Raw genomic sequence first — 25140 nt, 5'->3', positions numbered from 1 at the left:
CCAATTTATTTTGTGATAAAATAAAATAAATTTAAATACTCCTCCGCGGTATTTCGTTTAAAACAACTTTTTCAGCCTTCTTAATGAAATAATAGTAAAAACTGAACTACACCTCCATGACTACAATCTTGAAAATCTTAGCAACTTAGCATATTTGAAGCTGAAATCTAAAATTTGCCTTTAGTAATCAATGCCGAAGTAAAAAATAGAGTTGCTTATATAAACAGGCGTACAGCTTGTTAATTTGATTTCGCGTCATGAGTCTGAAATAATTTTGTTGAGCGAGAAAAATAAAATAATCATTTTCTCCTCGTGTTTAAAGAGACAGTAAAAGTTACTACTGCGTTATTTCAATGTTATGCGATTAAAAGCCCTTAGCCAAACTAGGGACTAGTTTTCCTCGCGCAAATTTAAACGATGATTAAAGAAAAGTAGCTGAATTTAATTAGCTCTCAGAACTATTTTAATATTTACTTTCGTCCTTTTAGAATAGACTAAGCTGAAAAATGTTTTTTAAAAAATACTGCATATATGATTGCCAACTTGATGTTGATAATGTGCAGGAGGGAATCGTGCATCAAAGCACGGATAGTCACGAACATTTAAATGGACACAAGAGAAGATATTAAGGCTATTGAAAGTTGTTACGGTTAATTAATATCATTCTTAGTCTCGATGCTTTGCTTTCACATCGCACATTTCGTGAACTAACCAAATAATTTTTTGTTAGTGAAGGATTTCAAGAAATTAGCTATTTTGTGAACTTCAAGATATCCTTCAGCCATTCTTTTCATTTGCTCACCCTCGGTTAATCCTTTAATTGTCCCTTTTAAAATATCGTTTATTTTTCAGTCACTCTCCTTCGCTGGTTGAAAATTTAACATTGGGCGTGATGATTAAAAATGTTCTGAGCACGTTTGGTGGAGAGTGAGGAGGTGACTGTTGGTGGCTAAGCTACTCTAGGAAGTTTGAAACTAGATTGTTATGTATGTGTTGCATGTTTTAGTATCCGTGTTTCGTGTAACAACGAAACGAGATAATATTTTTCTTTATGAGAATATCAGTTCGGCTTTAGTGGTATGTCATTAAAATTGCGTTTAAATATTTACCTTGTACGCTATAATATTAATAGAACTTGTTGCTAAAGAGGAGAGTTGTGAAGAAACATTGGAATTTTATATGATGATCAAGAAGAGCCGCTTATAGTAATTAATAAAAACACATCACATTTATTTTATCTTGTTTTATCTCTTTTTTTATCTTTTTATCTTTTAATAATATTTTCTTTTTCATTACTATGTCTGGTTGGTGCCTGTGTTGTCTGTGTGGACGTCACAGCAAAAGTGCTGATGTGAGCAAATAATTAACAATGATAATTCATTGCAAATTTCCCACACTTCATTCGTGTCAAGTTTTGTAAGCAAAACTTTAGTTAAACAAACAAACAAACCCCACCCTCTTCTCTCTGCATCTGCACAGCCTATGCTGATTGACATACTAGTTTGGTGTTTTATTTTTGCATTATGAAGTTGCCATACTCTTTATAGACAAATGCTTTGTTTTTATAAAAATAACGTGTCCTACTTGGCAAAAACTTATTTTGAATTCAAAGTGGCATAGTTCCTGTTACTACAAACATTTTTTCTTACTTCTCTTTTCTTGAGGAACACTTAAAAAAGCAAATAATTGTTATCTTCACCACTAACCAGAGGAATTACTCTTGCTTTTTTAATGGACTTTTTTGTATTTGTTTATTGTACAGTAGAGAAGGTTACTTCATTGTGAAATTAAACTCTATGTTTTTAAGGATTATATTATTTATATTTCGAGAGATCAATATTATATCATGTTAATAATGGTCATGTGCTGAACACAAATACAAAATTATATGTTATAAAAAGTTCGTGTATGTTTACAACGTCTGCAATCAAGTTAATATTGCTACTAATACAAAGCGATGGCTTATGAAAACAAATTGTCAAGCAGAAATGATGTAATTTTTACGTCTGAAGAAACTGGAAAAGTTGGTGTTTACAAATTTATTGCCCAAGACAATGAAGGAGATTTTTATGTAATATTATTTTCTATAGCTGTCGTTGTCGTTGAATTGTCGTTGTTGTCGTTGTCGTTGAATTGTCGTTGTCGTTGTCGTTGTCGTTGAATTTTCGTTGTCGTTGTCGTTGAATTGTCGTTATCGTTGATTTTGTTTTATATTTACGAACTTCTATTGCCCTTTCCATCTAGGCAAAGACATCTGGAATCTGTGTCATTTATACAGCTGACACGGAGACCAAACCAACACGTAAAAGATTCACTATCAAAAGGATATCCTTATACTTAGGAATAGTAATTCTTTTTACATTATCTATTGCATTGATTGCTTCAGGTAAACATCTAAAATACTCTATACATTTTAGTACAATTTAAAGAAGTAAAAGTGTGATTGTTTAGTCGATGTAAAATGTGTCTTATTTTACAAATTATGCGGCATTGGATACATTCATGCTCTACACAATGAAGTCAAAGGGTTTTTAACTTTGTAAAAAAAGATTTTTGCATATGAACGAGCTGACAACGTCATTACACATTCTTCTAACCCTGTTATGTCATATACATAATATAACCAGTGTTTCAAGTCTACGCAATAAAAAGAACGGCTTAGCAATTTTCGGAAACAACTCTAGTATAAACAGACCATTGGTGACGTCATGTAAACATATCCCTATATCTGTTTGCCTCTGTAATTAATTGAGCTTTTCCAGGGGTCTTTAACTAGTTTTTGTTGTTAGTGTTAAAATTCTTTTTATCCTTAGGTTCCATGTACCTTAAAGACTGCCCTGGTGCAAAGGAAGTACCAATATTTTTAATTATTATTGGTTGCCATGCAATATTGACGATTCCATACATCACCTATTTAACTTATAGCAACGGAGACACGCCAGAGGGCGATTGTTGTTTTCTCTTGGTAATTTTACCCTTTCTCGTTTCAATAACGATATTTATTATTACGTTTCCTGCAATTTACGGAAGTTATATGGTGGCCAAAAACTGGAGGAAATGCAATCACGAAGCAATATATTATGTTGCATTTATTACATGGTTGTTTATTTTACTACTCTCTCTGGTTTTGGTTATTGTGTTGATTTCATTTGTCTGTGTAACACTCGACTGTGGTTGTGGAATTGAAAAATTGTGGAAAAGGATCAAAGTTAATTATTTTTGACAATGTTTTTGCCACCCTGTTATGATACGTGTAAAAAAGTAGCAAAGTTGATTAACTCCTAGGTAAAAAGTTTACAATTCTCGATCAAACATCATTGTGCAACACAAACAAAAACACAAGCAGCAACATACGCAACAAAGTGCAATCCATACAGCTGTAGTTGTCCAAAATGCGAACAGGTATAAAACGACATGGCAATATCTGTCACTAGTTTGATCCACATATTCTGGTTTATATGCGGAATATACCCACACGTTGCCACCAATAAACCATCCAAAAAGAAAGCATTGCAGACAACCACGTAGCATTCGTACAGGTGACGACACATTTGACGATGTGTCTTTATTTTTTATTTTTGTAAATAGTTCCAAAATGTGGACAACAAGACCAACTGTTCCGGACACGATCAGATATATGGGAATGTTAACATCAATTGGACAGTGGTGACGATGAATAACACCTGAAATAACAACAATAATTAAAATAGCTTATAATAAAGGAAAAAACATTGTATATATAATTGTTTATCTTCACAGTGTTCTATTAGTTTTTAGTAAACCTCTACGTGGCGTAGAATATTTTCACAGGGAGCTCTCGTTTTTTCCGCGTTTATTTATACCCTAAGCCCCTGACGGCATATACGCGCTATTTTGATTCGTTAAAATAATGGAATATAACTATGTGTTACGCTTTCGATATAAAATAAGCCGCATTGTCGCTGTTAAGGTTTCTAGCGCTTTCTGTTCTTCACAATTGAGGCCACTTCTTTTTTAAACCCGAGCCTTAAAAGTTCGCGCCGAGGAGGAAATTTTCATGAGCAAGTTAGTAACCAGTCTGTTTGTTTGTGTTAATTGTACAAGGCTGGAAGACTATGTTTTAAGTTTATCTAGTCGGGCATCATTGCGACAATCCTAATTAAGTTCCAGGGGTGTGTAAATCTGAAAAACTCTGATCTTTTTAAAAAAAAGCAGCAATGAACCCTCTGCTTCCTTATCATCTTCTGTGAAAACATAACTTTGTTAATGTGAAATTCGTAGATAATCGTAGTATGAAACAAAACAGAAGTATAAAACAAGATTTTTGGATGCCTATGTCTGCCATGAGAATGCAATCTGGTTCATCTCTCGTAAGAAACAAAAAATATCAACATTGGAATTTTAACTTAATAGAAAGAAGATAGGTCTTGCAAGATAACGACTTAAAAATACAACGTTTTTTATCTTGGAAATTCTCCATTTACTTGATTGATTACTTAAAAAAGTTGCGAAGTGTATCAACTTGGAAATGAATTTGCCAGGGGTAAGGTTTCTCTATTTTTTTCTTAATTTTTGGTGTTTCCACTTCCCAAAAGATAGTATTATAATGTTCAACGGCTGTCAAACGCATTTTTTGTGGTTAAATATTTTTTTAGGAGGTCAATTTGTCAAAATAGGGTATTTTTATTTGATAGCTCATTTTTTTTGTGTCGTGCACCATATAGTTTTACATAGTTCTACTGTAAGAAAAACGGCTGTTTTTCCACATTTTTTTTTCTAAAATGGTAACAAAACATGTCGTTAAAATCTACGCGACGAATTCCGAAAATGCATTTATTGATAAAAATTGATGTTGATATCTAACATAAGGCTAAAATTTGTATGCATCAGCCAGTTTAAAGTTATTAAAAGAAATAATAAAACATGAAAATCTGCAGAAATTTAATACCAGAAACGTTTTCCGTGATTTGCTTATTCTAAAATTATATGAATAAAATGTGATTTCGATTTCGATTAGCAGCACCACAGATTCGCAAGCAAACAAGTGAATTTGGCCTTCCCAACTAGATAAATAAAAAGTAAGCTACAGTCGAGCTTGTGAATTATAACATTGGACTTCTATTAAAATTTTGTGGGGTTTATAAAAAACATTAGCACCGTCTGTATGCGTGAAAAGCCCTCCCTTTTTACGTTCTTCGAAATATCAAACACAAATTTTTTGTTGTGTTTGGATAGCTTGTACGCACAAAAAAATTTCAACCTTCGCGTCTAAGCAATTTTTGATGGTTTTGTCTTAAAATGCCTTTTCCATTATTAGACAGGGTTTTGCACTGCCATTTTCTCATACGTTTAGTTAGTGACTTACCTAAAACAATGGAAGATATTGGAAGTATCATCATCAAGCCAAAGCAGATAAGAAAAGCAGCTATCATAAAAAAGGGAAAAAATATGTCAACATCTGTAAGTCGTATAGGTGCAACATGCTGTTACAACAAGTACCAAGATCCTTCGGGTGATCATGATTTTTTCAGAATCTCTAGAAAATGGGCCACACATCACAAATGTGAGGAATACGTTAAAATGAGTTTTTACAAAAAGTAGTTAGACCTTATTGGTGACAACATGACCTTAAAGTTGAGTGTAATAAAAAACCCACCACTTGTAACAAACGACTCCACGACAGTTTTGATGAATTCAGCTCTTCCAGGGCAATCATCATGTAATCGACGGTACTTCCCAAAGAGACTGTCATAACTAGGTGGACTGGCATCTAAAGAGTTAACTTGACAATAACACAACTCTATTCAACTTTAAAGTTTAATTGTCTTACCAGAAACAGAATTCTCTGCTGACATTCCAGTTGAAGCAAATAAAATATCAAAAACAATTTATAGTTTTATCGTAATATGGAGATGGAATTTTTCTTTCTTTTAATAAATTAGAAAACTTTTATTCCTTGATTACAAGACGAATGAGCTCATACCTGCCACATTTTCAGTGCTTTTGTTTTCAGGATTTTCTCTATTTTCCTAAAAAATTAAACTTCACTTAAACAATTCTGGGTTCAATTTAACGGTGTTCCTACTGAGACTTAATTGCAGATTTAACTACACAAACCATCTGGACGATTTTTAAAAGGTAAACAATGAAACCTGAGCATACTAACCCAAAGATACGACTTTCCGAGAAGAATTTAAGTATCGTAGCCATGTTGAAATAAGTTAGTGGATTTGTTCTGTCCGACATATTCGTTTTGTTTCTTTTGCGAATGTACCCTACGTCATAGAGATTTATACGCCATATGGTTTAACTGGAATCAATTCTGTTAGAGTTTTGGCTTTGAGTTATTTTGAGAAGAAAATTGTATTTTTGCCTTTTTCTTTCACCATAAAAAACGTATCAGTTCTCATAAAGTAGATTGCGAAAACATCATTCCACTTAAATCAGGGACGCGACCTGGACGCACCCTGGACGCTTAAACCCGCGCACGTTTTTCTGCTTGCCTAGCAACGAGAAGATAAGAACCAATTAAAAATATTTAATGTAGTTTTAAAACATTGTCGTATACAATTGTATAGTTACAAAACATGTTGAATGCATTTAAAGCCTTGTGGGACGTCTGTATTGCAACTTTTCAAATCTTTGTTGAGAGTATGTGAGAATTAATTATGCGACCAAACATAAAAAATTATGCTGCCATCTTTGTAAGTTTTTGATGAATTACTATATCTCCTAGGTAGCCACTTTTTAAGATAGGACAGCTGTTTAGAAGAAACAGTGGCGTAGTTTAGTAGTTATAATTGTGGCACTTTGTAGGAAGACCGGGGTTCGATACCACTTTGCGCCCATTTAATATGGGCGAGTAAATGTAGCCATAACCCCGGCTTAACCCAAACCATGTTAGAGAAATTGGGGAGATGGCACACTGTGCATGTCGTTGGATGTATTACGGAGCTGTCTAGTGGACTTGCCTTTGTGTAGCTCCAAATGAGCATTAAATGCTCTATGCCATGGCACTTCCTATCAATAATAGATAGGGCATATCCCTAGCTAGATATTTTTAAGGTTAGCCATGTAAAATATGCACATCTACCTATCTGCCTAGGTAGGTCTTTTTTACCACCCCACCGTTCATCTTCGACCCGCTCAGAGGTCTTAAATGAAGGTTATAAATTTATAAAAGTAAATTTATTCATGATGCAATCAATTTCCGCCATTTCTTTTTCTTTTAATCAAAACGTGCCGAACTCCTCCATTTTGTACAGCAACACAGTAACTCATATCGCAACGCAAGGTCAACGAGGAACTGCAGTCTCCTTTATGTAAAAAAGGTAAAAACATGAATGAATGTAATTCTTTGAAGAACGTCGAAACCTAAAATTGTACTGTTTGAATGAGTGAAACTTTCTATTTATGCATTCTAAAAATATACAATTTAAACTACGTCTCACTTTGAGCATGATGGAATTCATTCACAAAAACTCGTATGAAAAAATTTAGCCATTAAAATTTGTACTAAGATGTTTTATCTGCACAAATTTACCGGGCAGAGCCTTCTTTCAAACGCCAATACTGAAAACTCAGGGCAGAATGCTTGTTTTGCTTCTTACTTGCTGACCTTGTAACGAACATAAATACTGATTTCTTTTATTCATTTCTCTTTGTGGTAAAACGCAAGGTAAGTAACAACAGTAAAAAATTAAGATTAAACTAAAATCCTACCGGGTCTTCGTTATCATTGTCAACAGATGGATTTGTGGCTTCTTCTTCACCTAATAATTTTTCCGATGCAGCATCCTTATCCGACATCTTAGAAATAAAAATATTTAAATCAAGTCTTCCCAAATGAAAGTTTTATGAGCATTGTGAACAAATATGCTCATATTCGGCAGAGTTTTAAGCTGCCATTCTCAAGCAACTCACCCACAAGCGTTGTAGCAACGTCTTTCGTTGCAGTAACGCTTGAACAACTTGTCGACCGTACATATTGCTGTAATAAAGGTCATGTTGTTGAAATACTCCCAACTAAAAACATACACATTCCTTGTTCCAGATCCACTAGATTTTGACGCTTCTTGCTTCATATGCTTTCTTTTGTAGATTGTCACCAAGTTGTTTCAATGTTGTTTAATTTTATCCGCGCTGCATCTGTCATCTAATTCTTCTACACATTTATGAAGACGCGCATCTCGTAGAACACCATTGATTCCACAACGTAGGATTTAACTGATAGTAGTTATTCACTGTGTCAATATTTGATGCTTCAAAATTTTTTTCGGCGTAGAAATTTCTCTTTCAAAAATATAACCTCTTCAAAAATTCCTTAGGTGAGTCACTTCCATTCTTCTTTTTGATCCCTCTGCCCATGCGCGTACGAAGAGAGTGCAAAGTGTTTTCAAATACTTCCATTGTATGCTTTCCATCAAGCTAAGAATATAACTGTCTTTTACTGCTGACCTTTTCTGTTTATTGTTGTGATCTGGCTCGTCATTTTTCCACAGTAATTGATTTTCTCGATATGAGTTTATCAGTTCTTGTTTTTCTTGCTCGTTCATTTTCAACTTTTCTTCCACACAACAACAACAACAATTCTGGTACTATGAACTTTCTGTTTTAATCATTCAGCAATATTAAAAAAATATTTGGAGAAAATAGCGTATTCTGATTGGTAGATTATCATCATGCAGCAAAGAAAAGATGTTGTAAACGATGGAAGACGATGCAATAACCAGAAATCTTGCTGCATGTTGTCCACAACATTTAAAAAAAATGGTATAAGAATCAAATCGTTTGATTTCTTGCAGCATTTTCTTTGACGAATTTAGTCGCATTACTAGAAATAAAACCCATCATTTTACCCTGCATCAAGATGCAATTTTCATCCGCACGCAATGCAACATAATCGGATTGTATTCAGATGTAAAATCGCATCTTTTTGAAGCTTTTGGAAGACCTAAAGATTCAAAAAGGCATTTTTCACGCTAGGACTTCCATTGAAAAAACGTTAATGGTTGAATGGTTTCCTTAAAAACACCTAAATCCTGTAAACTATGATATTATGCTGTTTTAACTCCGGATTGGATGCATATTACACATTCATGGGTGCAATCTTGACAATTTTATATTACGCTTAGCAACTTCGTATCCTTAAGGTTGAAATCTTTAATCTACTTTAAGTAACTGTTGCCGAATTAGGAAATAGATTTGCTTACATAAACAGGCGTAAGCTTTTATATTTGATTGATTCAGTTTCTGAGTGTAAAAAAGGATCGTCCTGAGTTTCTCAAGATTTAATAATGTGTTTCAACTATTTAAGATGCATATTTATGATGTAGTAATTAATTTTTTTTAGTAAGTAAAATAAAATAAAAATTTCCCCTTGTGTTTAAAAAGGAGGGTAGTAACTCAAAGTTACTTGATTATGTGACGTCATAGCGCTTCCACTAGATTAAATGTCGCTGTAGAGAATAAAAAAACTTGTACATCAAACTCTTTAGCTGCGTTTAGAGAATTACTTTACTAGGCGTTAGTTCAATGTCATGGGATTATTATATTGTTCTAAGTTTTCCCCACTTTCAGCAAAGTTAGCGAATAATGCTTGTTGCAAAAATTTTAACGATCATTAAAGAATTCGAGCTGAATTTGATTGGCTTTCATAACTATTCCAAACTTTATTTTTGACCTTTTAAAGTGGGTTAGCCTTGACTTTTTTTTTAAACAAAAAAAAAAACACAAATATTTTTAGTGCCTCCAGACTTTTTACTGCATATGTGTTACAAACTTGTTGTTAATATAGTGCAAGAAAAATCTGTGCATCAAAGCGCACATAGTCTTCATGAACACATGAGAAGGTTTTTGAACTTATTAAACACCATTTTCAAGCATCATGCTTTGCTCTCAAATCGCACCATGTGAAATAACCAAACAATTATTGTTATTATTATTCCGAATATTTATACAGGATATAGCCACTCTAGTGTTTGAAACACTATTATCAATGTGAGTCCTGTGTTCGGTATGTATACATTAAGTATAGACCGGCAATACCTACCCAATTTCCCTCACATGGCATGGGTTAGCTGTAGTAAAGACACTTACTAAACATGCCCACGCTGTGGAACGAACCACGGACCTTTTGATTACGAAGCGAACTCCATAACCACAAGGCAACGCGCTGCAAGAACTTTCCGTTAGTAAAGAATTTCAAGAATAAGAAAAAGTTGACTATCTCGAGAACTTCAAGATATAATTCAGCCATTCTCTTCATTAGTTTACCCTTTGCTAATCATTTAATTACAGCTATTAAATAATCGATTATCATTGCTGGTTAAACATTTACCATTGTTCATGATGATAAAAAAAATTCTGAGCACATTTGGTGGAGCGTTAGGTGTGTGAGGCTAAGCTTCCCTCGGAAATGTAAAACTAGACGGTTATGTCTGTGTAGCATGTTCTGGTAGGCATCTTTCGTGTAACAACAAAACGAGATAATATTTTTCTTTATAAAAATATCTGTTTGGTTTTTGTGGTGTATCATAAAAAGCTCGTTTAAATATTTAAGTTTTATGCTAAGTTAATAAAACTAGTTGCTAAAGACGAGAAATGTTAATAAAAAGCTTACTTTAGAAACATGGGAATTTAATTAATTTAAAGAACTGCTAATAGAAATTAATAAAAACACATTACATTTTTTTTACCTTGTAATAATGTTTTCTTTTCCATTACAACTCCTGTTGGTGTCTGTGCCGTCTTTATGATGTCACACCAAAAGTGCTGATGTGAGTAAATAATTAACAATGTTAATTCATTGTTAATTGCCCATACTGCACAGGCTAAACACCTGTTTAGATTGATATTCTAGTTTGGTGTTCCTGGTTGGTGTCCGTGCCGTATTTGTGACGTTACATGGCTGTGCCGTATTGTGACGTCACAGCAAAAAGTGTTGATTTAAGTAAAGAATTAACAATTTTAATTTATTGCTAATTGCTAATTTCCCATAATGCACAGCCTAAACACTTGTTTAGATTGATCTTTTTGTTTGGTGTTTTGTTTTTGCGTTATAAAAATACGATATCTTCCATAACTAAATGTTTTGTTCTTATAAAAAACTGAAGTGGCATAGTTCTTGTTACAAAAATATTTTTTCTTACTTCCTTTTGGTTGAGAAACACTTGAAGTCTTATTCTCTTCACCACTAACCAGAGAAATTACTCTTACTATTTTAATGGACATATATCCTTTCGTTGTTTAAACAAGAACAACGCACGGTGAAGAAAACTGCTTTATTTTAAAATTAAACTCTATGTTTTCAAAACATGACCATTATATCATGTTCATAATGGCCATGTTCTGAAAACAAAATAAAAATTTATATGTTATAAAAAGTTCAAGTATGTTTGCAACATTTGCAATCAATGTAATATTGTTACCATTCCGAAATGGTGGCTTATAAACACAAATTGTCAAGTCAAAATGATTCTCTACTTCTGAAGAAATTGGAAAACTTGGTGCTTATTAATTCAACACCCAAGAAAATCAAAGCGATTTTTATGTAATATTTTTCTATAGCTGTTATTGTCGTTATCGTTGTCGTTGTCGTTTATGTCCTCATTCTGAGCGATGTTGTTTTATACTTTCGAATTTCTATTATACTTGCAACTTTGTTAAAAAAACTCATCCTTTGCTTCATTATTTTAATCACCATTTTAGGTTCTACACAATGGAGTCAAAGGGTTAATGAATTTATAAAAACAATTTTGTCGAATATAAACGGATTGACAGCGTCATTACACATTCTTCCAACTCTGTTCTCTTATATACATAATATAACCAGTGTTTACCCAACCAGTCAACCCAATGGAAAGAACGGCTTAACAATTTCCGGTAACAAGCGTAGTATAAACAGGCAATTGTTGACGTCATGTAAATTTAATTTTTTGCCTCTGTAATTATTTGGACTTTTTTCATGGGTTCCATGTAGCTTAAAGATTTTCCTGGTGCAAGAGAAGTACCTAGATTTTTAATTATTATTGGTTGACATGCAATATTAATGATTCCATACATCGCGTATTTGACTTACAGCAACAATGACACGCCAGAGGGAGACTGCTATTTTCTCTTGGTTACTTTATCAAGAAAAAACAGCAACCATGCCGTTACTTTCTCGTTTCAATAATTATATAAATCATTATGTTTTCCGCAATTTACGGAAGTCATATGGTGGCCAAAAACTGGAGGAAATGCAATCATGAAGCGATATATTAAGTTGCATTTACTACGTGGTTGTTTATTTTACTACTCTTTCTGGTTTTGGTCATTGTGTTGATTTCATTCGTGAGTGTAACACTTGACTGTGGTTGTGGAATTAAAAAATTTTGGAAAAGGATCAAAGTTAATTATTTCTGACAATGTTTTTGCCACCCTGATATGATACGTGTAAAAAAAGTAGCAAAGTCAATTAACCACTAGGTAAAAAGATTACATTTCTCAATCAAACATCGATATGCAGCACAAACATAAACACAGCCAGCAAAATTCCCCACTAAGTGCGATCCATACAGCTGTAGTCGTCCAAAATGCGAACAGGTATAAAATGATATGGCAATATCTGGCACTATTTTTATCCACATATTCTGGTTTATATGCGAAATATATCCAGACGCTGCCAGCAATAAACCATCCGAACAGAAAGCATTGCAGACAGGCACGTAGCAGCACTCCTACACATGACGACACACTTGACGACGGTTTTTTTAAAAATAATTCTAAGATGTAGACAACAAGACCAACTGTTCCAAATACAATCAAATATATGGGAATGTTAACATTAATCGGACAGTGATGACGATAAATAATGCCTGAAATAAAAACTGTAACTAAAGTAGCTAATATTAAAGGAGAAAACGTTGTATATATAATTTTATATCACTGCAGTTTTCTATTAATTTTAAGTAAACCTCTTATTCCGAAAAGTGAATTTACTGATAAAAATTGATGTTAATATCTAACATAAGGCTGAAATTTTTATGCAGCAGCCAGTTTAAAGTTATTAAAAGAAATAATAAAAATGAAAATCTGCAGAAATTTAATACCAGAAAAATTTTCCGCGATTTAGTTCTTCTAAAATTTTATATGATGAAAAGTGATCAAAATGGACTTTTGATTTCAATTAAGGCAAGCTAGTGAGTGAATGAAGTAGATGAACAAGAAGTAAGCAACAGGTGAGCATTTATAATATAACTTGCGAAACACTGACCATCAACTAAAATTTTGTTGTGCTTATAAAAACATTGCGTCAAAAGCCTTCCCTTTTTACGTTCATCAAAAATCAAAATACAAAAAAATCTTTGCTGTGTGTTAACAACTTTTAAACAAAACCGACTGACTGGTAGCATAGTGGTAGAGCGTTCGCTTCCTGTGCAGTAGTTCTTGGGTTTAAACCCCGAGTGAGTCGTTCTAGAGACTATAAAAAATGTAAATCTATCCTTTTTGCTTAGCATTTAGCATGCAAATAGGATTAATGTCTTTGGCAATTGTCTAATTGAACGATTGCTGTAATTGCACGGCTTATCTGTTTTAAATAGAAGCTTTAAATGTACTAGGGCCATCGTTGACAGCAGTGCCAATAGGAACTGAAGGGACTATCCTGAGTACACAAATTTCAATAATAATTATTATTAGACGGGTCTTGCTAGCCACACTGTAATTTTCTCATACATGTAGTCATTGACTTACCTAAGACAATGGAAGATATTGGAAGTATTATCATCAAGCCAAGACAGACAAAGATAGCAGCTATCATAAAAAAGCAAAAAGTATGTCAACATCTAAAAGTCGTATATGTGCAGCATAATTGTACAAAAAAGTATCAAGATAATGATGATGGATGATGATTTTTCAGTATCTCCAGAGGGTGGGGCATCACAAATGTGAGCAATATCAGATTAGGAATTATTGGAAGGGATGAAACTTTACATGTATCCTTTATTTAATAGACATTCAGCCATTAGCAAGATTTTTAATAACCTAAACAGTTTCAACGTAAATTGTTTACTTTTGTTGTAAAAAATAAGAAGAAAATGAACATTGATACAAAGAATTACAAGAAGTAAAATGCATGCAACGCAATACCTAACTATTGACTACAAACACTAAAATGCATCTATGGATGCATGGATGCGGAAATACTGCGGAATACGTTAAAGTCTTTACAGGAAAAGTTAGACCTGATTGGTGAGTTGACAGTAATAGAAAACTTACTAGTAGCAGCAAACAACACCACGAAGCCGCAGATAGATTCAACTCTGTCAGAGTGATGATCACGTAATTGACGGTATTTTCCAAATAGACCATCATAACTAGGTGGATTGGCATCTAAAGATTAATCTTGACAAAAACTGAACTATTTCCAACCTTGAACTTATTGTCTTACTTATTGTCTTACCAGAAACAGAATTAGCAGCAAATAAAAGTTAAAAAATTTGTACTTATGTTAATTTGTACTTATGTTAATTTGTACTTATGTTAATATGGAGATGAAAATTTTTCTTTTTTTTATTAAATTAGAAAACTTTTATCCTTTAATTAAAAACGAATAAGCTTATACCTGCCATATTTTCACTGCTTTTATATTCAGCATTTTCTGTATTTTCCTAAAAAATTGAACTCCAATTAAGCAATTTTGGGTTTCATTTGACGGTGTTCCAATCATTTAACTACAGATTTAACTACACATAACATCTAATGATTGTAAAAGGTAAATAATAAAACCTTAGCATCCTTACTGTGGTGTAAAGAAATACTAACCAAAAAACACAATTTACCGAGGAAAATTCAAGTATCAAACCATAATGAAATAAGTTAAATTTTTTAGATTTTAGATTTTTTTTGTCCGACATATTCTTTTGTTTTTCTTTTGCGAATGCACCCTACGTAATAGAGATAACCACGGCATATCATTTAAGTGAATTCAATTCTGTTAGAGTTTTAGCTTTGAGTTATTTTGGGAAAAAATGTATTTTTGCTTTTTATTTCACCATAGACAACGTATCGAAAACTGCGAAAATATCAGTCTACCTAAATCAGGGACGCGACCTGCAACTGCAAGCTTAAACCCGCGCTCATTTTTTTGCTTGCCTAGCAACGAGTAGCTAATAACAAATTAAAAATACTTAATGTAGTTTTAAAACATTTTCGTATACTATTGTATAGTTACAAAACATGTTGAATGCATTTAAAGCCTTGTGGTACGTCTGTATTGCAACATTTCAAATTTTTGTTGATATTATGGGAGAATTAATTATGCTACTATACATGAAAACTTATGCTACCATCTTTGTTAGTTTTTGAGAGAATATGGGAGATGGCACACTGTGTGGGCCGTTGGATGTGGCACGGAGTTGTCTGGTAGAGCGCAGACTCTAACTGGCTCTGCGTTGCCCAAAATAAGCATTGAATACTTTAGGACTCCCCATCTATGTATGGCCCTTCCTGGAAATAATAGAGAGGTTATATTCCTCGATATTTGCAAGGCTAACCATGTAGAATATGCATATGTATCTATCTTTCTGGGTAGGTCTTTTTTCACCACCCTTTATCTTCGACCCACTTACTTAGATCTTAACCTGTGGGTTATAAGTTTATAAAAGTAAATTTGGTCATGTTGCAATGGAATTTTTTTCTGGAAAAATAAACTCTATTAAAGGATATAGAAATAAACTACTGCCGTCTTTTCACGCGCCTTGTTAAAATGCCTTACATTTTTAGCTTTTAAGCAAACTTGCGTTGCAGTTATGTACAACAGAGATTAGCTGATTAGAACAATTTCATTGTAATATTACAAAAACCTGCCAATGTATACAAAAATTCTTATTCGGTTTACAATCAGCCGTTTAAAGATTAGCTTAACAAAATGTAATGTGCATTTTACTTGTCTAATTTTTTTATCCCGGTAGCTGGTATGCAATAAGTAAATAAAGCAAGGTTCGGTTTTACCACATTAGCTGATTTTGTATCTCGTTTTTTATCCTATATTATCGGTTAGTACGTCTCTTTTTTGAAATGATGTGATTTATGTTGTTTTAAAATCTACCACTGAGGCCTGTGTGAAACGTGCGCCGAACCCTATATTGTACAGCGTCACAGTAAATCATATTTCAATGCAAGGCCAACAAGTGCTTAAAATCTCTCTTACGTAAAAAAGGTAAAAAGCCCTTATTATTGATGTTATAATTGTTACGAGTTAAGGTAAAGAAACCCCAGGGGGACTAAGGGACCGGTAAAAGTCTATTCTGACCCCTTATGGCTTCAAAAAAATTCTGGGAATGTTCTAACATTTAAGCATTTAAAACGTGGTTAAAAATAATGCTCAAATTCTCAAAAGAAAGAAATTGCAAACAACCTTTTTCACATGAATAAATTCAGTTCTTTAAAACAGTGTCGAAATGTAAAATCGTTCCATTTGAATGAGTACAACTTTCTATTTATACATTCTGTAAATATACAATTTAAACTACGTATCATTTTGAGCATGATATAATTCAATCATAAAAAACCTCATGATATAAAGTAGCCATAAAAATCTGTGCCAAGATGTCTTATATGCAGAAATTTACTGCGAAGAGAGCATTAGTCGACTGCTTTCAAACGACAATGGTAGACACTCAGGGCGAAATTACAATTGGTGATCTTATAAGGAACATAAATACTAATTTTTATTATTCATTTTTCACTGTTGTAAAACTCAAGGTGGGTAAAAACAGTAAAAAATTGAAATTTGACGGAAGTCTTACCGCGTCTTCTTTATCATTGTCAACAGATGGATTTGTGGCTGCTTCTTCACCTAATAATTTTTCCGATGCTGGTTCCTTATCCGACATCTTATAAATATAAATGTATAAATCAAGTCTTCCCAAAGAGAATTGTTATGCGCATTGTGAAAAATTGTGCTCACATTCGGCAGAACTTTAAGCTTCTATTCTCAACCAACTCACCCACAAACATTGCAACAACGTCGTTCGACGATGACAAAAAAAATTGTTATGAACTAGTCGGTATCCCGTGGAAAAATCACGGGTTCGCCTGTTCTTTTTATATCATTTTGCGTGCGTCTAGCCACTCGCAGTACCTCTTTGCGTGACAGACAGACGCATACGTGTATTATAATATAGACTAGTCGATAAAGCACGTGGAAATTACCCAAATTGGTCCTAGGTGGTCCCTATTTACCCACGCGGTTAAAAATCATTGACATGACCACCTCGTTTCCATGTTATTTGACCTCAAAATTATAGATGCAATGGAATGGCTTCATTAATTTAATGCGGGATATTGACTTTAAATTAGTGATATTGACGTCGCGCCGCAACGTCAGAAAATTTAACATAATAGCCATGTATTTTTCGGCAACATCAAAGGAAAATGACGATATCCACTTTGCCTGTTACAAAACGACACAGTCTCTGTATTATTATAAGAGACTAGTCGATAAAGCCCGTGGAAAAATCCACTAAGGCAGAAGAACAATGGAAAAATAGGTTGCTATAGATTTTTGCTGACGTCAGAAGTGCATATACAAAAAGAAAATTGGTGAAATTTAGTCATTTGTTGTCTATAATCTGTAGAGAGTGAAACGCTGATCAAAATAATGTATAAATTGCAACACTCCGTTTTATTATATAAGATAGTTTTTCGATGTAGACCGACATTGTTATTTCGACATTGCTGCAACTTCGATTTCCCAACGTGAAAAAGTAAGGACATTTTCTGGTTCCGTTAAAATAGAGTTCTATTACTTATAAGCGGAGAAATCTCAGCATAAAGAAAATTTATCAAATTTAGTAAGTTTCCCCAATTCGCCAGGGTAAACCCAGTTTAGCTGACTGAGATTTACCGGCTGTTTTTAGCAGGTTCTACTAAGACGATGTATCTAGCCATTTTGAAAGGTCCGCTTTGAACCTCTTTTCCTTCGAAATGGTTTGTTTTGTGGAAATATTCAAGTCTTATATGTTTTTATAGGTTAAGATTAACATTTTAACGCGTTTTTTAGCCATCTTTAACAAACGAATTTTAAGTTTTTGGCTAGAAAGGTAGATTTTGAGGAAGCATTTTAACTATCTAACTAGGTTTATTATTCAGTTTTTTATTAAAACCTTTTATCCTAGTCAGGATTATTTATTTTTCTGTTATCTTAACCAACCTGATTTTGACTTAACAAAAACTGTGGGCTGTGCCTATTTAGCTTTTATAGTAATCTTAAGCTACCTTCCTTCCTTATTTTATGCATTTTGTCTGATAGAAATACTGATATTACCCATCAATATATTTACAAAAAAACGCTATCCCTAGGTCTTTAATGTCAGTACAAGGCGGTAAACTTGTTAAATTTTTCAAACTAACTCCCAAACCAATACACCAATGCAACTTTCGCGCCCCATTTTGAATTTAATACGCAGTCAGGGATCCAGAGCAGAGTTAGTGTACACAAAAATTTGTTTTGATGTGCAATAGAAGGGTTAAACAGGCATTCGTGTCGTAAAAAAGGGGTTTTCGTGTACACAATTTAGATTATTTTGTGGTTGCATTTAATATTGGTCCATTACAATGTCTTGTTGTCAAATGTTTTAATAATAAACGAAAATTTGACAAGTTGTTTAATTTTGAATTCGATGTAAATGTTGTAAAAGAATATTTAAAAATCCTGCCAGTGTTTGAACCTGGATCACCTATGAAATTACTTTAGACATTAGACCACAGGAATATAAGCAAAACGTATTCATGCGGTGTCCAGATATAAAAATAACAGAGTTTATAACCTGTAACACCCATTTGCATTTGAGGTTGACTGAATTATCTATCTGATTCTTTAAGCTTTAACTCCCCATGAACTTTGGTTAAGTAAGGGAAGGAGAATCTTGGATGTTCGGTTGTCAAAAAATTACAATTAAAGGACATTTCACTTTCAAAGAAGCTTTTGGACAGCAGGAGCAGGTGACTATTTGATTAACAATGATAAACGTTAGATTAATTTGCTGTACATTGAAGCCCAGGCTGACAGCTGCCTCAATACGCAACAAAAATGGCTATGTTTTGATTAAATGTCCTCGAAATGCCAAGCATGCATGCAGTAGGCTGAAATAATTTTTTTAGTGCTTTTCTTGACACATATCCAAAGTTTATGTGGTGTGTTATTTATACTCTCAGACTGTCTACAATCTGCTTGATAAATTAACGACGTGGCTTACCAACATCTTCAAGCCATCCCCTATCCTATTAAAATAAATGTACGCTTTTGAGTTCTTATAATCGCTCACATGCCTACTGCTAAAGTCGTTAGGATTAAAATCTGAGGCTAATGAGTAAAACCATCAATTTTACAAATCCAAACAGAATTGGGATCAGTACCTAATTATGTAGGAGTTTAGCTTGATATTCTTTCAGAGGTTAACATTCCACATCCTATCTGTCTTAACAAGTGAAACATCTTAACAGCAGCAAAAAATCTAGCTACCAATTCAGCTGTTTACCCTTAAACCTTTAAACCACATGAATATCTTCAACTTATCAACATTCACTCTATTAACAATTTCGTAATCCACGGCAAACTTATAACTTAAATGAATTTGAGAAATAAAATAAAAACAAATTTTTGCAGCTTGAGATAAAAAACTAGCTTAAGGCGTTGGAGGTTTATGTACACTAACTTTCACCCAGAACCCTTTGTCCCACACAGTCCCGGGGAATATCGGGCTTGTGTATTATTCCCAGGAGCAACTTCGATGTTGTCGGTTTAAATACGTGTTCGCTAAAGGTAAAAGTTTTAAAGATACCCTAAAAATAGAAACAATGACTTAAAACTTGGCATGTTATGGTTTTGACCGATTTAGTAAAATAGAGCAAAAACGTTTTTGACCTCAGTTTCTGAATTTATGCATTTTAGAGTACGTTGGTTAGCAATTTCTGACAGCATATTAATTTTGACAGATACATGCGCGGAAAACATTAATAGCAATTCCTGTGATTGAAACAAGTCAGACAGGGTCCTGATAATACATGCTCTACGTTTCAGACCAAATGTTTTATCCATTCCAGAGAAATTTTTAAAAACGCATTACATCCAAAAGACTTTATTGCTGTAAGGGCTTCACTTGCGACACACAGTATGCTTTTACTAAAATCTGTACCTGGATGTGTGATTCGTGTTACCTGCACTAAAGCACTCAACCTGTCATTCAACGGAAGGTAACACATTCACTTATGGCTTAACACCAAACCTAAATAAATGCGTATTTATGTATGAAATATTGGAACGCCGCGATTGAAAGTTTCCGGCAGAAAGCTTTCACGTGTTTGTTTCAACCATGCTATCCCTGTTTGTATTATCGCACGTTTATTTTTAGATATTCTTGCGCTCTGTTGTTTTAGTTGTAGGGATCAAAACGTACAACGCCAGGTGACATTTTGAATAAAATACGTTGGAAATCATGAAAAAACAACCCATAAACTTTAAAATTTCAGAGTGGGGGCTGTTTTAAAACCTCAACTCTGTCCCAGTCCTGTATAGGTTTAATACTACAGATATTATACAGATACCGACAGTGATAGAAAAGTTTGGATGTTAAAATTTACCATATTGACATCTCCAGAGGAAAGCAAAAACTTTGTAATCGCTCTAATCAGTTCAAACTATGTCACCTGACATTTTTTAATTAATTAGCCTGGGAAATCGTTTCATATACGCTTGCACATTTCAAACATAATTGTGATAACCAGCTGTTCAATAAATGATTTTTAATGCATGTACAATATATAAAAGTTAGAATTAATAAATCACTGTGCATAGAGATTATTTTTTCTTTTTAAACATGCATAATCCAACATTTTATAACGTTGTAAATTTGAACATCTAAAGGTTCAGTTGAGTTGAAGGGCTTTTACAAGTTCCGCTTTATTCCTATTGCCATTATGCAAAATAATTATAGAAAACGTTCTCCAAGTTAGCGGTTAACTTAATTAAAAGAACTCATTGTGAAAAGAGAAGGCCAAACTGTTTGTTTAAAGATGAAAGCTAGTACACTTAGCTCGATGATTTTTTGTATTTTATTTATATTTTGTGGCATAGAAATGACATTCACCATTCCTCGTAGATGTGTGAGAAGAAGATGGAATGGATGCTTGGACGATAAAGAAACTGCTGTTTTAAAGAAAGACAGACGGAGATATAAAGATGGTAAGATGCAAATTATATACTTCAAATCCTAGCGAATTTTTAAACGTCTGAGTAAAATGTTTATTTAAGAGAGCTTTGTTACATCCAAGTAAAAAGACAGATAGCAAAATAGTTAATCAAAAAAAAAGAACTAGCAATTTAAATTACAGACAAATTCAAACATCCCCAGAGGGTACAAAATCAAAAATATCAAGAGGGTACAAAATCAAACATATTAGATTGTTGGATATAGTCTCCTTTATTCGGTAACAAACCTTTCAACTTGCTGTCGCTTAGGAACATTCCCTATGCATTTATTGAACCAATTAACACTGTTGAAGCTTAATTGTCGAATATCTCCTTTTAAATAGTAATAAAAGTACATTTAGATCGATTCCCTTTTACTATAGTAACATCATTGGGCGGGAAATCCTTGATAGAAAATGGAAAAAACAAGCATGTCGACCTGTTATTTCCAATTGAGTTTTATATCAATGTATTCTTAAATGGAGATGTGCCTTGTATAATTGACATATATATGTTATTATTGGGATTAAATTCCATGGGGCACCGCACATTTAAATACTTCTATTAAACCCTCTATTATGCAGGTTAGAAAATTAACGTTAAAAATATAAAAAAGAAGCACGACAAAAATTTATTCCAACGTAGTTAATCAATCACTTGGAATGCTAACAATTATGATTATCGAAATAAAAAAAACGGAACAAGAAGCAAAAAGCAATTGTATTTAGTGCCATGAGAATTACATTAAACAGGATCTTATTGTCGTCATCGTCATTCGGGTAGAATATCAGATTTGATTTTTAGGTGCTAATAAAAAAAATTCGAAATATTGTTTAAAGACTGAGTTTATGTGAAACTACAGCACCAGTTCTTTTGTGGTACCTATCATAGCATTGTAATAAAAAATGCGTAATTAAATTAAGCAACAAATAGTTATGAAGCGGACCCAACGGTGTTGTATGAGGAGTAACCTTGGCAGCGCACCACCCTTTCCCTATATTTTGATAGGCTTTCTTAAATTGAATCAAACTTAGAATGTCTTAAAACGAACAAAATAGTCATAACATATATTTTCTGTAGACAGAAGCTTGAAATACTTCCAAAATATTTCTATCTACCTAAGGAAATCCTTCAACTTAAATGCCAAGAACGAATCTTAGCATTTTGTTTAAAATTCTTGATATATATAGCCAGATGAAAGTTGCTTAACATATCTTTAGGTTTTTAAATATTTTGTATGAGCAACTTGTTAAAGAAAAATAAAGTTTTGAAAAATTAGGATCCTCCAAAAAAAACTGTCAATGAAATTAACGCAGTAAAACAAGTGAAAACACTTACGTAATTAATTTAACGCGGTTTGCAATCTTCAAGAGTTAACACCAATTAATTCAACGCGCTTAGTGGTTAGTAATGCAAATCGGGATCGCGATTAAGCGACAGAACGATAGAACTGAACAGAATTGTTTTAAATAAAACTTTCCCGAATTAATTTTCCTTGATGTACCACTGCTATTTCTTAACTTTGTCAACAAAATAAATGTGATTTTTGAAATCTTCACCTGAAACTTTATAAAATGTGAAATCTTTAGATTCATACAGCAAAATAACAATCTGTTTTTTAATTTAATTTAATTTTCTACTTATTGAAGAAACTTACTAGTACAAGTTAAAAATTTAGAAAACTTTGACCGTGACGTTGACCGTGACGTTGATCGTGACGTTGACTGTGACGTTGACCGTGGCGTTACCACCAAACCACGTTTATGTTGAATGTTTGCACACGCAAATTCAATGATCCTGACTATGATCTTAACGTCAAAAATATCAAAATTCTAAAATTTTTTAAAAAAAGCATGTCATTCAGGAACTCGTAATAAGTCAAAGAGTAATCGAATATAATGTCAATATTTGCATATTTTCATTCACTGATAATTACAATTTAAACTTTTGTACAGTAGGCAATATTTACTTCTGTGTTTACGTGTTTGCTTATATTTCATGCTACCATATTTAAATTTTAAACAAAGTTGTTATGGTACCAGAAAGTACCAGATATTGCGCGCTATGATGTAAGCAATCTCGTGGCACGATCTTCCACAATATCAACGCTGCCTATTTCTCGAAATAATAGTTTATGTTTGAACTTGTGTGAAGAATGGTATCTAAAACATAACATAACAAAACAATAAAAGTTATTTAGAGAAATTGAACACAGAGCGTTTAGGGTTGAGAAAAGAAACACGACAGTTCATTTAAAGCCACACCTCTTTCTTGCCTTTTATAACCAGCACGAAGTTACAAAAACCAGTCTTCATTTTACCTAGCAACGAGTAACCCTAGCAACCAACCAAATTGTTATACATTGCCTTATACGATGGTATCATGATAGAAGTATTAGGAAAAGACAGTTGTTTAGGATAATATTTACTCAGGGAATGTTCCTGAAATAATGATAAAACTAATGATAAAAAATATTTTTTTAGACATAAAGAAGCTACGTCACAAGCTCCGTACCGCCATCTTGAAGTATATGGACACAAAGAAACCATTGGTTCTTCCCAGTCAACCATGAACTTTTTCTTAACCATGACAAACTGAAAATCTCAGTGCATTTAACAGAGATAATTAAAATATATTTAAAGTATTTCAAAAAAGAAGTGAACATAAGAATTAAATGATGTTAGGCCAAGCTTTTCGATGGTTTCAATTTCTTTTGACTAATTCTTTCACATATATTTAAATATTTTGTTATTATAAATTATATTTTATATATTATATTTCATTTGTTGACTCGCCCAGACATATTAGTTTGCGTTAAAATAATATTAATCTCATATATCTTTGTTTATTTAAAAATAGTGATTATATATCTATATAATAATGCGAAGAATGTGTCTGTCTGTGTGTTTGCAACAGGCAAAGTGGATTATATTTTTTACAATTTTCTTAAAAAGCGGTTATAGTATATCTCCTAAAAAAATGTTCTGTATTTTAAGAACTTTTTAATTACATTTGTATTTGTCTAAAACAAATCATGTGAGAAAACAGAATGATTTTATTAGCTAAGAATTTCATTGAATACTAATATAATTTACCGTGACGAGTACTTTGTTATAAATTATTGTGCAGATAAGTCACAACCAATTAACGTTGTTTTTGCTCAAAAGCTTTAATTCATTGTTCATACTTTTTTTTATTAAAATTGACAGGAAATCACTTTGTGACATAAAACTAAGAAGAAATTTTAAACGTTCTTAAGTGGATTCCTCCAGGCTTTTTTGTTCAAACGTTTTTCAGCCTTCTTAATAAAATTCTAACAAACATTTTTGAAGCACAATTATTTAAGTGGATTTTTCCACGAGTTTAAATAACTAGTCTATCATAAACTTGTATATAGATAATACTTAAAAAAATAAGAAATTTGAAATGAAAGCGATTGAGACATCTTATTTACAGTACGGCTTGGTTATCAGGAAGAAGATGCGGAAGACATGACGTAGGCTTAGCACACTGTCAACAAGATTAAATACTAACAACTGCGAGTAACATTATGTCAAGAAAAACCTTGCATAAAGTTCTATTCGACGGATAAACATTTTTCAGTACTGTCTTCTGAGTCATTGCACCGAACTTTAACCTCGGGTGATATTTTGCCTGGGATAGTCAGTAATTATTGTAACAGGGTTTTATATGACTTAAAGAAAACGAATTTGAATTTGCGAATTTCAAGATAAACTAACGATCAATTTACTTTATATAAAATACACCGACTCTATTTGGGACAATTGTTGAAACTGGGAAGTGTTTTGTCAAACCTTCTTTGAAGGGGTACGCTTTTTATCAAATGCATTGCTATGAAAGCCAAACAACATGATAAATGCTATGAATGTCCTTATGGAAAGAAATATATCCTATCTGTTCCAGAGCGC

General features: G+C 33.0%; 2 protein-coding genes across 2 annotated transcripts; one reads left to right on the top strand and one right to left on the bottom strand.

Moving 5' to 3' along the window:
* The first annotated feature begins 367 nt into the window (after window positions 1-367).
* On the top strand, window positions 368-3807 carry LOC130649259 (uncharacterized). The gene is made up of 3 exons (XM_057455512.1): window positions 368-2071; window positions 2245-2386; window positions 2814-3807. The coding sequence occupies exons 1-3, from the start codon at window positions 1958-1960 to the stop codon at window positions 3221-3223; spliced, it is 666 nt and encodes a 221-aa protein (XP_057311495.1). The 5' UTR covers window positions 368-1957; the 3' UTR covers window positions 3224-3807.
* Window positions 3202-8155, bottom strand: LOC130649257 (transmembrane protein 272-like). The gene is made up of 5 exons (XM_057455511.1): window positions 7702-8155; window positions 5963-6008; window positions 5636-5749; window positions 5345-5404; window positions 3202-3683 (listed from the first exon to the last, which is right to left on the bottom strand). The coding sequence occupies exons 1-5, from the start codon at window positions 7786-7788 to the stop codon at window positions 3295-3297; spliced, it is 696 nt and encodes a 231-aa protein (XP_057311494.1). The 5' UTR covers window positions 7789-8155; the 3' UTR covers window positions 3202-3294.
* Window positions 8156-25140: the final 16985 nt, after the last annotated feature.

Source organism: Hydractinia symbiolongicarpus, chromosome 7, assembly GCF_029227915.1.
Source record: "Hydractinia symbiolongicarpus strain clone_291-10 chromosome 7, HSymV2.1, whole genome shotgun sequence".
Classification (NCBI taxonomy): Eukaryota; Metazoa; Cnidaria; class Hydrozoa; order Anthoathecata; family Hydractiniidae; genus Hydractinia; species Hydractinia symbiolongicarpus.
The sequence above is the reverse complement of the archived record's forward strand: the minus strand, read 5'-3'. Positions and strand labels throughout refer to the sequence as shown.

What these genes read in the sequence shown, in the direction of transcription:
- LOC130649257 (XM_057455511.1), bottom strand. Translation starts at nt 7,788, where the DNA reads ATGTCGGATAAGGATGCTGCATCGGAAAAATTATTAGGTGAAGAAGAA. An exon ending in GGAGTCGTTTGTTACAAGTG is followed by an intron (nt 5,405 to 5,635) that starts GTGGGTTTTTTA and finishes TTTTTATGATAG; the next exon opens with CTGCTTTTCTTATCTGCTTT. An exon ending in AATATCTTCCATTGTTTTAG is followed by an intron (nt 3,684 to 5,344) that starts GTAAGTCACTAA and finishes TTGTTATTTCAG; the next exon opens with GTGTTATTCATCGTCACCAC.
- LOC130649259 (XM_057455512.1), top strand. Translation starts at nt 1,958, where the DNA reads ATGGCTTATGAAAACAAATTGTCAAGCAGAAATGATGTAATTTTTACG. An exon ending in ACAATGAAGGAGATTTTTAT is followed by an intron (nt 2,072 to 2,244) that starts GTAATATTATTT and finishes CTTTCCATCTAG; the next exon opens with GCAAAGACATCTGGAATCTG. An exon ending in TATTGCATTGATTGCTTCAG is followed by an intron (nt 2,387 to 2,813) that starts GTAAACATCTAA and finishes TTTTATCCTTAG; the next exon opens with GTTCCATGTACCTTAAAGAC.